The sequence below is a fragment of the Zootoca vivipara genome, chromosome 14 (assembly GCF_963506605.1).
Source record: "Zootoca vivipara chromosome 14, rZooViv1.1, whole genome shotgun sequence".
NCBI lineage: Eukaryota > Metazoa > Chordata > Lepidosauria > Squamata > Lacertidae > Zootoca > Zootoca vivipara.
In genome coordinates this window covers 8,923,063-8,938,052 of record NC_083289.1, presented here as the reverse complement: position 1 = coordinate 8,938,052, position 14,990 = coordinate 8,923,063, and the positions used below count along the sequence as shown (strand labels likewise).

At 38.5% G+C, this 14,990-nt stretch overlaps 1 protein-coding gene across 6 annotated transcripts in view; it reads right to left on the bottom strand.

The window, feature by feature from the left end:
* The window catches only part of NEO1 (neogenin 1), a 123,316-nt gene that overhangs the window by 50,501 nt on the left and 57,825 nt on the right, over positions 1-14,990 (bottom strand). For 4 of the 6 annotated variants that reach the window (XM_060282965.1, XM_060282960.1, XM_060282964.1 and 1 more), the window contains exons 5-9: positions 14,608-14,744; positions 9,234-9,388; positions 8,339-8,459; positions 1,873-2,092; positions 647-801 (exon numbers count right to left, since the gene is read on the bottom strand). In XM_060282965.1, coding sequence (XP_060138948.1) covers positions 647-801; positions 1,873-2,092; positions 8,339-8,459; positions 9,234-9,388; positions 14,608-14,744 — 788 coding nt within the window. The remainder of the gene's footprint in view (positions 1-646; positions 802-1,872; positions 2,093-8,338; positions 8,460-9,233; positions 9,389-14,607; positions 14,745-14,990) is intronic. The other 2 variants (XM_060282962.1, XM_060282963.1) reach the window with 1 other exon arrangement.

Below are 14,990 nucleotides of genomic sequence, written 5' to 3'. Positions count from 1 at the left end.
CTTGGGAGTTTTTAAAGCAGGTTTGACTTCTATGCTCTATGATTCTATGCTCCATAACTTCTTTTTCTTCCTGACATAAGTGTACTTTGTGCTTCATCTCAAGTATAATGAGACTGCACAAGTAGCTTAACATTGCCATAAAACTATTTGCTTCCAAAGATAAATTTAAATAGAATGTTAACTGTAAGGGATTATCCGACGCAAGATTAGATTGCACACATGCTTAGAACATGATCTAGCCAAAACTAAACTTCCTTTGTTACTATGCAGGCAGAAATCTTATATTTTAAATACTAATTTCAATATAAAAATTAGTCTGCAATCCTAAACACACTTGTGCGTAGTAAGCACTATTGCACAAAGTAAAAATTATTTAGAGTAAATATGCATTGGATTGTCCTATTAATAATATGCTGAGATTTTTTTGCAATGTAGGCTTAGAAGTATGGTAACTTTCACTGGATCATCTCTAAATCATTAAAATAGGCAACTGACTTTAACACAACATGAGCATATCTTAAAGGAACCAGGCTTAAGTGATAGAAATGTGACCATATAGCATTATATAGCAAGTTTAAAAACAAACATTTTATCACCATCTGCCACACCAAAAGCAACAAACAGGGTGGAAATGTTTAAAGCTTACCCTCAGGTTGTGTTGCCACCTTAAGTGGCAATGAACTTTCTCCAGGCCCATGTTTGTTTTGAGCTACCACTCTGAAAACATACACAGACTCAGGCATCAAGTTTTGAATTGTCACTTGCATTTCCCCAGGATGGCTTGTGTTTTCAACACGCTCCCTTAAAAAAGGCACATGGAAAAAGACTTGAGGTTAGAAAATATTTGGACCTGGGAAAATCTGCATACAAAGCATGTGCTCTCTCACTAAACCACAGCCCTTCTGCAGCTTCCAACATGATTAAAGTACTCCTTCCCTGCTAAAATATTTTTGATGTCCCACAAAAGCAAAGCTCCCAAAATAAGTGCTATACCAAGGACAGCCAGCATTCATGTTTGATTCTTCTAGAAATACATGATTCCTCACTTTGTGAGGGTATTCTCAAAGAATAGCATTCACAATTCAGAAACAAAGCCGATTCAATGGCTCTAAGATCCAAACAACTCATCTGCAAAGTCAGTTCTTGAAGTTTCAATAATATTTTTACAATGTGTGCTCTTAAGAGTCTTTAAATTCACTAAAGGTAAAGGGTAAAGGGGCCCCTGACCATCAGGTCCAGTCGTGTCCGACTCTGGGGTTGCGGCGCTCATCTCGCTCTATAGGCCAGCATGACAAAGCTGCTTCTGGCGAATCAGAGCAGCACAAGGAAACGCCGTTTACCTTCCCGCCGGAGCGGTCCCTATTTATCTACTTGTACTTTGATGTGCTTTCGAACTGCTAGGTTGGCAGGAGCTGGGACCGAACAACGGGAGCTCACCCCGTTGCAGGGATTCGAACCGCCGACCTTCTGATCAGCAAGCCCTAGACTCTGTAGTTTAACCCACAGTGCCACCTGGGTCCCTTTTAAATTCACTAGACAGACACAAATTGCTTTTTTCTCATCAGATACTCTCACAAGAAGCAAGGCAAGAAGCAAACAGGATGAAGCTACAAGTGTCTATTTGACAACATCTCACCCTTATTTCTTCACTCTGAAAATTCAAGTTGAGCCCATGTATCTCCAAGTAACTACATAAAATGTGTCTTTTTCTTTAAAAAAAAAAGTCACAGCATTTTATTTTAGTTGGAAAGTTCTGAACTTCTTACCAGGCCTTTGGAATGGTACAGGTAAGAAATCTAAAGCTTAAAAACAGCCAAGTAAAGAAATTACTATATTGTAAATTTGTACAGTATATAAAAAAGTAAATTATACCTGTTTACTGTTTCCTTGGTGTAGAACACAGAGTAGGTGAGATTGTCTCCATGAGGATCAGATGCAGGTGTTCTCCAGGTTAGCTTGATGAAGCGGGTAGAGACAAGGGAAGCCACAACATCTCGAGGGGCAGAAGGCAACGGTCCACTTGTAGCTGGTGCTAGATGGTCAGTAGTGGCACTGGTCAGTGAAGTGGGAGGTAATGTTGGGATGGCAACATCTTGTCATGTGCAAACATTGGGGAATATGAAGGGCATACATCACGACGATTTAAAGAGAAAACAGAAAAAACCAAAAAAGAAATAAACAAAACCACGATGGGAAACAAAACAAAATGAACACACAAAAAAGGCCATTAAACTGAAGGTTGGCATGCAGGCAAAAAAGGTAACTACTGAAAACTAATGGGAAATATCAAATGAGACATCACTATAGAGCAGGCAGTCAAATCTCCATTATAATGAAAGTGGGAAGGGAAGGGGTGAAAATTGAGGATAAAGTAGCATCTCAGAATGAAAACATCAGTTTGACATTTAAGCTTTTTTTTGCACTGAAATATTTATTTATTAGAAAATCGTTAAATTTGCCATCAAATAAACAGACTTCAAGAAGACCGTCAATTTTTCTTTTAATAACTGAAGTGTGCATGCACACGAAAGCTCATACCAAAATAAAAACTTAGTTGGTCTTTAAGGTGCTACTGAAGGAATTTTTTTATTTTGCTTCGACTCAGACCAACATGGCTACCTACCTGAAAAAAACAAGTTTATACTAGTCATAAGAATGAAATAGACATTGATTAGCTTGGTGAACTGATTCTTTTGTGCATATTTTAAGTTGCTCAGTTGCGAATTCATCTATTACAGGAGTGTGAGAATCCTAATGTAGTTTGAAACCATTTCCAGTCAGTATGTGAAGAATATGAACAAGAGAGCCACTAACTCCTACCCCCAAAGAGTTTCAATCTTTCACTCCAGTCACATGTTCTCTTCATGAATCATTATTCCTCATGATTAAACAGCACCTAGCTATCGTGCTGCATGCCATCATTATTAGAGCAAGCCTGGCATGCTTAATTTCACAAATTATTTGAAGTGCCACTGCATTAAAATAAGAGTAACAATGAACAATTAACTTCTTGTTTTAATTTTACTGTAAGCTCCTCGAGCGTTAATAGAAAAAAGATGGAAGTATTTTAAGACGAAAGTGAATTAATTGAAAATATGAAGGCTGTGTATGTGTGTGTACAAACACATTTTATATGTACACAACCAACCAACCAACCAATGAAAACATTAAAAAATGAGAGCAAGCATTTATTTTTATAACAGCTTGTACAATCAATTCTAAGGAAGACCTAGAAATAGTATGATAAGGCTTCCCTGTTTCGAGAGAATATTTACATAAATAGTTCTTCATATTTTGAATCCCTGCAGTATATTTCCATATATATCTCCCTTCAAGGATATTTGAAAGAAATGGTGCAGTACAGCTAAAATTATTGTGCAATTAGCTGCCTCTTTTTGCTTTTAATTCTACTCCAACAGTTCAGAGGATTATTTAATAATTTCATGCAACTGAAAGCTCAATTAAGTAGATAATATGGAGCTCTGACCAATAAACACTGCTGAGGCTGATCTAATTTAAGAATAGATTCAATTAGAACTATTTATTATTGTAAATTAGCTAAAACATGAACATTTTACTACGAATAAAAAATTATGCAATGTTTTACAGCCTTATGTTTAAATTATTTGTAAGCTGATTTAAGCACCAAAATGGCAGAAAATGGCCCAGGATTTCTCAAAGTAATAGAGGCTAAATACTTAAGAATATGGGACACATGAGAAAGGTGCCTTATCATATGATGTGGTGTGGGCAGATTGCAAAAAGCCAAGTACCCAGGGAAGTAAAAAATATACTGGTTTAAATGCCTTTGTGGGGTTTTTCTTTTAACAACATGGTTGAGAAAAAGTAAAGAAAACAGAATAGGATGAGATATTTCTATGCCAATGTAACTTGCTGTGCCCAGATTATTGAACCATCTGGGAATAGCACAAAGGAGAAAGGGTCTCTTTTCTGAGTGACATCAGTGAGAGCAGTACAGTGGTACCTCGACTAACAAATAACCCTACTTACGAAAAATTCTACTTACAAACGATACAAATTGGGCCCGCTTAGAAATTTTTTAGACATCCGAAGGCCGGATTGGGCCCCCGCCACCGCTACTAGCAGCCTCCCGCCGCCTCAGATGCTTGGCCCACGGCCGGATCAGGCCCCACCGCCACCACTAAACTGCCGCCACGCCGCCACCCACCCGCGCTCCCTGCACCAGTTTGCATGCCTTTAACGTCTCTTTTAAAGGGTCCTTTTCCCAGGCTCTGGAACGAATTAATCCATTCCCAATGCATTCCTATGGGAAACATCGTTTCGACTTACGAATGTTTCTACTTACGAATGTGCCTTTGGAACGGATTAAATTCGTACGTAGATGTTCCACTGTAAATGGCCTATGTGCATGTTTGGAGACGGGTGGAGGATGGTCAACGGATTGAGGTTGAATCCCAGCAAGACAGAAGTACTGTTTCTGGGAGACAGGAGGGCAGGCAGGTGTGGGAGACTCTCTGGTCCTGAATGTGGTAACTGTGCTCCTAAAGGACCAGATGCACAACTTTGGGGTCATTTTGGACTCACAGCTGTCCATGGAAGCGTAGCTCAATTCTGTGTCCAGGGCAGCCGTCTTACCAGCTCCACTTGCTATGATGGCTGAGACCCTGCACCCTGTCTCGCCAGAGTAGTACATGCTCTGGTTATCTCCCGCTTGGACTGCCGCAATGTGCTCTATGTGGTGCTACCTTTGAAGGTGCCTCAGAAACTAAAATTAATCCAGAATGTGACTGCCAGACTGGTGACTGGGAGTGGCCACCGGGACCATATAACCTCAGCTCTAAAAGATCTACCTACATTGGCTCCCAGTATGTTTCTGAGCACACTTCAAAGTGTTGGTGCTGACCTTTAAAACCCTAAATTGCCTCGGCCCTGTATACCTGAAGCAGCATCTCCAACCCCATTGTTCAGCCCAGACTGTGAAGCCCAGCTCTGAAGGCCTTCAGGTGATTCTCTCACTGCGAGAAGTAAAGTTACAGGGAACCAGGCAGAGGGCCTTCTTGATAGTGGCACCTGCCCTGTGGGATGCCCTTTCATCAGATGTCAAAGAGATAAACAATGATATGACTTTCTGTAGACATCTGAAGGTAGCCCTGTATCAGGAAGTTTTTAATATCTGATGTTTAACTGTGCTGTTATTTTCTGTTGGAACCCAGTCAGATGGGTCAGCTACAAGTAATATATTGTTGTTGTTGTTACTTATCATTAGCATTAGCACAACTAGGTCAAGGGGGCAAAATGAATGACGGTGAGCTAACTTTTTTTCTGTTTTGACTAAATGAATATTTTCAAGTTTATACAAAACTTTTTACTACTGTACACTAACACATTCACAATCTTTTCAAAGAATACTTTCCCTTATGAGACAGCGAAACAATTACTGTCTTTAATTAGTTGTCCTGAGAGCTGAATTCAATATTCACTAAATATCATTTTTTCTTTAAAATTGTATATTCTCTGTCTCCCTTCATCAACCCTAATGAAAACTCATTAGCATAACCATTATGACTAAATTCCATAATTTGATCATCTGTTCCCAAATAGAAAGATTGTAATTTTATTTCCAATAGCAGGCTAATACTACCCTGGCTTCTACAACCATATTAAACAACAATAATAATTTCCCCTCAGAAATTGCATCTGCTTAACATATTATTTGAACAAATCTTGCATTATTTCTTCTTTTATTTTATTTTCAGCAGTATTTTCAAGTGTCAACTGGAGGCAATTGTTAGTTGCCACAACATAGCTGCCAAGTTTTCCCTTTTCTCGCGAGGAAGCCTATTCAGCATAAGGGAAAATCCCTGTAAAAAAGGGATAACTTGGCAGCTATGTGCCACAAGTACTATTTATACATTTGCATCAATTTCAAAGGCGATTCAAGGTTCCTGGAAGCTGTGAAGAATAAATAAGTTTGGCTAGCAAAGAGTGAGATAAATGAAAAGGAAAAGTGTGTGGCTGGGGTTGGGGGGGGGGGGGAGTGATAGGAAAGCTCAAGAAAAAAAGTTGAGAGCCCTAAATTAATACAATGATAGACATTGTAGCTGCTTCAGGGGAACACAAGTATTATACCGTACCACACTGGTGTATTCTGCAGGAATATGCAGTGCTGCCCTAAGGCTATGATAAGGAGAACTCTGATTCAAAAAGATTGTACCCTCTTTATTTCTCAAATTACATGATTATCTCAAACTTGATACGGACTGATCTACTATAACACAGATATCCACGTTTTTCTTTTGCCTCATATTAATATTGTTCTGATTTTTGTAATCTATTCTGAAAATGTAATGAAACACTTACTTTTAAAGATTTTAATAGTTGACTGCCCTATTTAAGTTTTGTGAAATGAGTACTTTCTGAGCTCATCCCCAAATCCACCCATAAAATTTTATGCCACTTTGGCATGGAGAATGTTTTAATTTTTTCCAATGTAAACTTTTAAAGGAAGTCATAAAAGTGTGATAAAAACACTCCTCCCACACCCATGGCATATTTTGTTTTAAAGGAAGTCATTAAAAATTTCCTGTCGTGTACAATAATCAAAAAGGTGTGTCATTATCAATGCATCAAAAAATTCAGAAAGGAAAACAACTCTTCCTATCCTTTCAACCCAAAGTTATGCTGTATTTTAGATAAGATACCAGTGTTAACATAAGAGCAACACAAAGGCACAGTATGTTTTTACACAGAGCCAATAGAAAGTCACATTTATCTACTTCCTTCAGAAGCAACAAATCCATAGATAAACACTGCACTGTGCCTGAAACAAATTCTATCAGAAATTATGCATTATAAAATGGAAGAAAAAGCAAAGAGTACCTCATTAAGATTGTTTTTTTAAAAAAAATTCTTTTCTTAAGATTTAGAAAAGTCAAGCATAGCCTTGCATACTCTTGTGTAAATATAAATATCAGCAACCTCAGTCATCCAGTCACATTTTTAGATTTTAGCTATTTTTTAAGATTTTATTCTTTCCCCCCAAAAAGCCTTTGACAGCTTACCAAGAAGATTCTCTAACGAATTCCATATTTATAGGACAAACTGTAATAGAACTGTCATGCTTTATAATAGGAGAATGCTACAGAGCCCCGTGTCATAACCACAGAGACAAACGCACAGCTCTATTTTTTATTTATTTCATTTATATCCCACCTCTCTCCCAAGGCAGTTCAAAGCATAAATTAAAAGAAACACCGCTAAAAATACGCAAATATGAATATTAAAAAGCAAGTAAATGTCCTATGAAAAACAGCACTGAAAACCTTAAAACCATTCAAAAGCACAAGAAAAGTACCGGTACATCACCCACCCTTCCAAAATTCTGCCACAATAGCCAGTTCATGGCCAAAGACCAGTTGAAACAAAAAAATATTTGCCCGCCAGTGAAAGGAAAGCAGAGGGTGCTATCCTGACCTCCCATGGAACTGAGTTCCCCCATCTCGGAGCAGCCACAAAGGTCTTCTCTTGTGTCCTCACCATACATGCCTGTGCAGATGGAGGGACCAAGAAAAATGCCTCCCCCGAAATTCTCAAAGCCCAGACAGGCTCATATAGGGAAATACAATCCTTCAAATCCTTCTGATGATGCAGAACACACACACACACACACACACACACACACACACACACACACACACACACACAAAAACCTCCCTGCAGGATGGCTATAGAACACTTCCAAGAGTCTGCTGAAGGATGAACCACCAAGAGAATAACTGAATCTATGGAATCCAGTGCCATGCATTCAAGTGCTCTGGTTAATTAAAATGATATCATAATAGCAACACGGGGTTGTGATTAATAAATGTTAGGGGTTTTTTGGAATGATATTAAAATTGTATCATAAATGTTTTAAAAGAATTTGCTTTAAATGGCCACTGAAGGAATTATTATTATTATTATTATTATTATTATTATTATTATTATTATTAACAGCTGATAGTTTTGATAACTAAGATGTAATTTAACTATTGAAAAGTAATCATTATTCACTTTATCAATGCCAATTTCCTTGCTAAATTATTATATTGTTATAAAATGCTACAGTAAAGACAAATCATGGTGTGTCTTTCATCTATCATGTTCACAGGCTGAAGGAATGTACTGCAATATAAAAGTTTGTTTCAAACCAAAAAGAACACGTTTAGAAATTTTATTTTACAAAGATAATGCATTTATAGCATGAGCAAACAGCTGTCACTCATATCTGAGTAGAAAAATCATTTTGGAAAAGAATGGTTGTGAACCTGAAATTATTCTTCCTCACCTTTGGCAATATATGACCCTAGTTTCTTACCATGATCAAGTATTATCAGCTGGGCTCCAGCCTGTATGTTTCCCACATCATTGTCTGCAATACACTGATAAAATCCTTCATCCGATTTCACTAGACCTAAAACTTGTAGGTCATGCTCATTCTAAAAGAGAACACATACATGGCATCATATAATATTCACTAAAATGGAGAAGTAAAAACTACAAGAGCTTCAAAGGGTGGGGAAAATGTGGGAAACGATGTTTTTATGCCTCATGACACTTCTAAATCACATTTGTGTTCAAGAGCTCTTGGACTTCAGTGCTCAACTTCCACAACATCAAGATCAGCACAAATTGTCAGAAAAACAGCAATATTTGGCAACCATTAATGGGCATTGACAGGAATTGCTGTATGTACCAAACTTTGCTCTAATCTAATTGAAAATGGCTATAAATCAATACAGCTCAGCTCCTGAAAAGACCTGAAAAGACCATCAATGGAAAATGAAGCTGGTCAGGAGTGCCTCTGTCCCACCAAATGGAATGCAACAAACACCCCAAAGATGGGAGATCACAAAGCACATTCAGATGAGGCATTAGAAGAAGCTTTCGGTGTCCTACCATGAGGATGCAACCTATTGGCACAGTGGCAAGGTCTGCCATACTTTTTCTATTGATAAAGTACAATTAGAAGTGTGGGTGAAGCTTTTCTACCATACCACATCACAAAATTGATCCTCTAAATTTAAATGGTCTTTCTGCCTATCTAGGTTCAAACTATTGTGACTATGCAGTTATTGGAGAGAGAGAAAATTAAAATCAATAGTTTGGTGGCTCAAGCATACATTGATTAATGTACCCAATTTAGCACTAAATGCGTTTAGTTAAAACACAAGGAAATCAAGCCACAGGATACATACTAAATATATACTTACTACAATTTTAAAGTAGTCACTAGGGATCACCACATCTCCATTCTTTACCCACTTCACTGTTGGAGTTGGCTTCCCAGTCACATCACATTCAAACACAATATCCATGGATTCATGAGCATAAATATTAGAGGGTTGCTTCAGAAACTCAGGAGGAGCTTTAAATAAAAGGAAGAAAAGCACTTACAATTACTGATCAAATATGGCATACACTGTTCAACCATTTCATATGACAAAATTGAGTACAGAAGCAGACTAAATATATATTGTAGCTACAGTATATATGTGCTGCAAAGAAATCTATTAGAGGGATTACCAGCTTTCAATAATAATTGCTATTGCTCAAGATCAAGTAATCAAGCAGTTCAATTTCAGTAGGAATGACAATCTGTTAAACGTTTAACTGATCATTTGCCTCTTAACAGATTAAATAAATTAAAATACATCAAGTGATACCTTTGAGAAATTGATGCAAGTACAGTACAAGACAAATTTCATAAATAAAAGCAACTTGCTCATTGTTAAAAGAAAAAGTCATCTTTAGTATTCTTCATCATTCAAAAAATAAAATTGTCCCTTGCCAGTTGAGTAACTAAAACTAACTGGTTAATGTAGCAATTGAAGTTACAGCCCAAGTTTTAAATATTTATTTTACATTTCAACAGAATGGAGATTATGATTAAGGGCAAAGAAGCCATTGCAGAGCACCAGAACCTAAATAAAAGCTGCCCCAAATGACTGTCCTTTAACATCTGAGTGGATTAAGCTACCAAGCTGCAATAGCACTAAAAGGATCTGTTGCAGATGGGGAACAACTTAAACCAAACAGAACTGTGCAATGGGAAAAGAACAAGAGGCATAAGATAACAACCAGAAATGTGAAGTGTCTTGGCTTATCAAACAACATAATGGGTGAGTAATATTTTTTGTTTCTATGAGCAGATCCGAATACAAATCTGTTTAATGAGGGGAACACCATTCTCAGTGCTAAATTCAAGCATATGCCTGAATTCCATCCTCAATGGGTCTTGCTTTAATACAATTAAGTTTTGTTTTGATTTTTATCTTGTCATAGGATTATTTGCTTCCGTACACTCCGGTTGGAGGCAAGTAAAACCATGTTCTTCATAAAAGTTGAACATAAAATACACAAATTCATTAGACATTCTTCTCCATTTACAAGTTTAAATGTTTTTGAAAGTTTTTTTGTATCTTAACTATATTAGTATTCAGTATACATAGCAATTAGGCACAAATACAGATGTTTGTGGTAAACAAGTTAAATAGATAACCAGAGAAGAAACGAGCCAATTACATAAAATACTATTTTATTGGAAAATCACATGTTTTAGCACCAGACAATTATATTTTAAAGCAGCCTTGGATGTTTACTCTTTCCATTTCACCTTTCCTGGTGACACTATCACCCAGAGAACAAGTATATATAATGAACTATTGAATTTACTGTGATGGGTTAAGATTATGCACATTTTATTAAGCTTACATACATGGAAATTATGCAGTCCATGAAAAGAAAGCCAAGGCATCAGACATATGCTTTCAACCCTTACACTATGACTGCCTTTCATTCATTTGTGGCAAGTTTGCATAAGTGACAGGTTGCATTTCTTATACCAAGGGAAAAGAAAACTTTTAAAATCTCCTTCCAATCTGCAACTGAGCCTTTGGTCAAAAGGATCACTGTATTTTAATATATCCTTGTTTTTTAATTTTCTGCTGGAAGCCACCCAGATTGGCTGGGGAAACCCAGCCAGATGGGCAAGGTATAAATATTATTATTATTATTATTATTATTATTATTATTATTATTATTATTATTATTCCAATCCATGTTTTACAACCAGTGGTACAAGACCAAAACAAAATGTCCGTAACACTTGCAGAAGAAAACAAGTGAAAAAGCAAATTCACTATAGCCATGAATTAAATGTCTTGTTCAAAAAATACTCCTACAAGATTGGCAAACGGTCTCTTTCATGAAGCAGCAGCTGGTATAAAGCTTCATTAATATATAAAGCTCCAGTTTTTAAGATATCCTAGCTGAAATGTAGGGCTAATGCAATTCCCTCAACTCAGTATCAGTGTCTTTACTGCAGATATTCTAGACCCGTATCAACAGCTAATTTAGCCATGTTTTTGTCCCTTAGGATTTCTCAAGAACCCTTACAAAAGAAACAATTTTGCAAAATGGCATGTGTCATTGATAACATTGTTTTAAGTTTCTTAACGCTGTTAAGAAACTTAAAACAGTTTCGGAAAATAACTGCAACTACTCTGCATCTATTCCTTAAAGGTAAAGGTAAAGGGACCCCTAACCTTACAGTATATCCCCCTGCCCCCCAATACCATAAAAGGGACCCCTGACCATTGGGTCTAGTCGCAGACGACTCTGGGGTTGCGGCGCTCATCTCGCTTTACTGGCCGAGGGAGCTGGCGTACAGCTTCCAGGTCATGTGACCAGCATGACCAGAGCAGTGCACAGAAACACTGTTTACCTTCCTGCCGGAGCGGTACCTATTTATCTACTTGCACTTTGACGTGCGTTCGAACTGCTAGGTGGGCAGGAGCTGGGACCGAGCAAAGGGAGCTCACCCTGTTACGGGGATTTCAACTGCCGACCTTCCGATCGGCAAGCCCTAGGCTCAGTGGTTTAGACCACAGTGCCACCTGCGTCCCTTCCTTAAAGGTAGTTAACTAAAAATGTAACAAAATAAAAACAAATTAAAAGAGATTGGATTCTCCTTGAGAGAAAGTTGGTGAATCCTGGAAGAATTGCTCTAGGGAACTAATAGAGTAAACTGAATCTTACTAATCCTGTTAGAAATATTTGCAGCTTTGATGCAGCTGATCATGAAGTTATTGGGAATACAACTTTGTGTTTGGAAGGGATTTAGGGAACTGCTTGTTGAAAATTCTGCCCACTTTTGGCAGAGAGGACACTCAAGGGTGGTGATGGGTAATTACCAACATGATTAGGGATGCTTCCAATGTGGTTCTACAAGTTGTTGGTGTGTTCCCAAGTTGTGTTCAATATGAATACATGGCTGCTTGGTGAGATTATATTTCTGTATGATGTTCAATGCTAGCAGAATACTGGTAACACACACCTCTCTTCCTGCTTTTCATCTAGCCTTGTCCACTAATGTAGTCTTCCAATCACTGGTCATGTTTGAGAATTAGAAGTATGCAAGCTGACAAATGAAATTCAGACATGACTAAATCAGCTGGTTTTGTGACTTGGGAAGGAACTGGGATTCCTGTCACATCTGGGAGTTGACTCCCTGTGGTCCGTCTAGATACTCAGGTTGCAACAGGGCCAAAATGCTTTTTACCAGCTTCTTAATTGAAGCAGGAGGAGCAAAAAGGCACTTAAATTTCAAATCTCTCAGTACAAGTTTTTACTTTCTTCTGTAAATCTGAATGATCAGAATTCAAAACATGTTTGTTCAATGTGATGCATTTTGTGCTTAATGCAAAACTCTTAAAAATAGATACATTTAAAATGCTATTTCATGTGATCTGTAACATACAACTCCACTGGAAACCAACCATTTCCATGTAGTTTACATCATAATATTTACAGGAAACTCTGGAGACCCAAGTAGAGTGAATGAGAAATAATATATTCCCCAGCTGAAAAGTGAACTAATAACCTTGTCAGCATATGTCTGTCTCCGTGTAATTTCCTGAGTTTAACCGATTAAATGAATGCCACCTTCTGATAATCTACGTAAGGGAAATTCATCCATTTTATTTTCAGTGGCTAAATGAGATCAAAGACTACATACCCCACCCTGTCCCAACACCTTTGTATTACACACGAACCTAACTTGGAAAACACTGCACAATAATCTTAACACATTAGACCTATAGAGATTTATAGGGGGGCGGGGTGCAGGGGAAGGGTGGTGGCTGCTTCCCCCCTTCCTCCACTGTGTAAACCATAATGCTTTGATTACTTTTGGGGGGTGGGGAGTGGTTAAGCAAGTTTCTGGCAAATGTAGAAAACAAAATTCTGAGGCACTATTCTCATTTATTTTTGTGAGAAACTAGACTGCTCCAACCTATCTGTGTTTTCTCCAAGCATGCAACTGAGCAGGCAGGTGGGCCCAGGCAGGTCTTCCCATGTCCCCTGTGTTGCCATTAACACTATCCCCCTGCCCATAAATGCTCACTTTGCCTGAGCAAGTGCTGTTGCCACCACTCAGTTTGCCCAGAACTCCCCCATCCCCTCACAACTTGCCCCAATCCTAAAATCCTGCTGCTAAGAGCAGAAAGTGATTTAACCCAGAGCAGTATGGTGTGAAGGGGATAAAGACATTCATTCTCCTGTTCATTCCCCTCTGCTTTAGGCCACAGCAGCAAGATCTTGGGATTGGAGTTTAAGGGATAGGATGAAGCACTTTGGGGTTAACTGTGGGGGAATGGCAATCGGGTGGCGGGTAGGCAGGGATGACTGGGGGCAGAAAGAGCTGTGGGGGGGCTGGCGGGGGGGGGGGGGGTAGCTGGGGTTGACGTTCAAACCTAAGTAACTATAGCTTGTGTAGCCCACAAACCAGAATATGAAGGCCCCAAATGCTCACTAAGCTATCAAGGAAGGAAGGAAGGAAGGAAGGAAGGAAGGAAGGAAGGAAGGAAGGAAGGAAGGAAGGAAGGGCTGTTGGAATATTAAACATTATGCAAAACAAGCAACAGTTACATTGCTTATCTGTAATGAACACCGTAGTTCAGCATCAGTTTTTTGGCAAGTGCATATGGCACTGCTGGTCTCCACTCTTCTCTCATACCCAAGTTTCTCAACGTTGCTACTGTTGCTACTCAGATTGCTTCCCCAAAAGAATCAGTGAAGAGGAACAGGAAACATTTCAAAGTAGGTGAATGCCAGCCACAGAGGATGGGAGGCAAATTTTCAGCAATGGATCCCCAAGCAACGGCCCTAGCTGATAGCTGGCTCCTTTCAAGCTCTGAAAGACACTGGGAAAGAGATTGAAGAGTCCTGTGGATCTACCACTTTAGACCAAATAAGGGAACAATTGAAGCTGCCTTAAAGTGAGATCCCCAGTCCATCTAGCTCAGTAGTGTCTACACCAATAGAAGTGGGCCTTCAGAGTTTATGGTGGGGACATTCCCCAGGTCTACCTGAAGATGTCAGGAGTAGAACCTGGGATCTTCAGCTTGCAAACCAAGTGCTCGTGCACTGAGCTAGTGTACGTTGAATGTTGGTTCCTGGCCTAACGCTTAATTATAGGGATCGGTAGAAATTACTGCATGTCCTCTGCCCCATTAACAGAACGTAATTTTAAGATATAGAAATTTGTGGGTTTTGACTGTACTCTCTTGCAAAGTAGTTACATACCTTGTACAATCAGATCAGCTTGAGCTTCAATTGTTTCATTTCCATTATCTGCAATACAGGTATATGTTCCAGCATCACCTTCTGTGATATCATTGATCTTCAGAGTCCCCCCAGCCAGCAATAAATAATTTTGAGAGCTGTGCAAAACAGGAGAGATTGAATATTTTTTAAAAAAAACTTTAAAATATTCTGATAAAGACTTCACCTCCAAAGGCACACTCCTCCATTATCTCCCAAGGCAGACATATGCCACCAAGAACAACAACAGGATACAATCAACACCTATTTACTACTACCCCCTTTTATTGCATTTGGAGATCAATTTGCATTTGGAGTCACAACTAAGTTCAGCCAAAAAAGTCATTATTTTCCAATTATTTAAT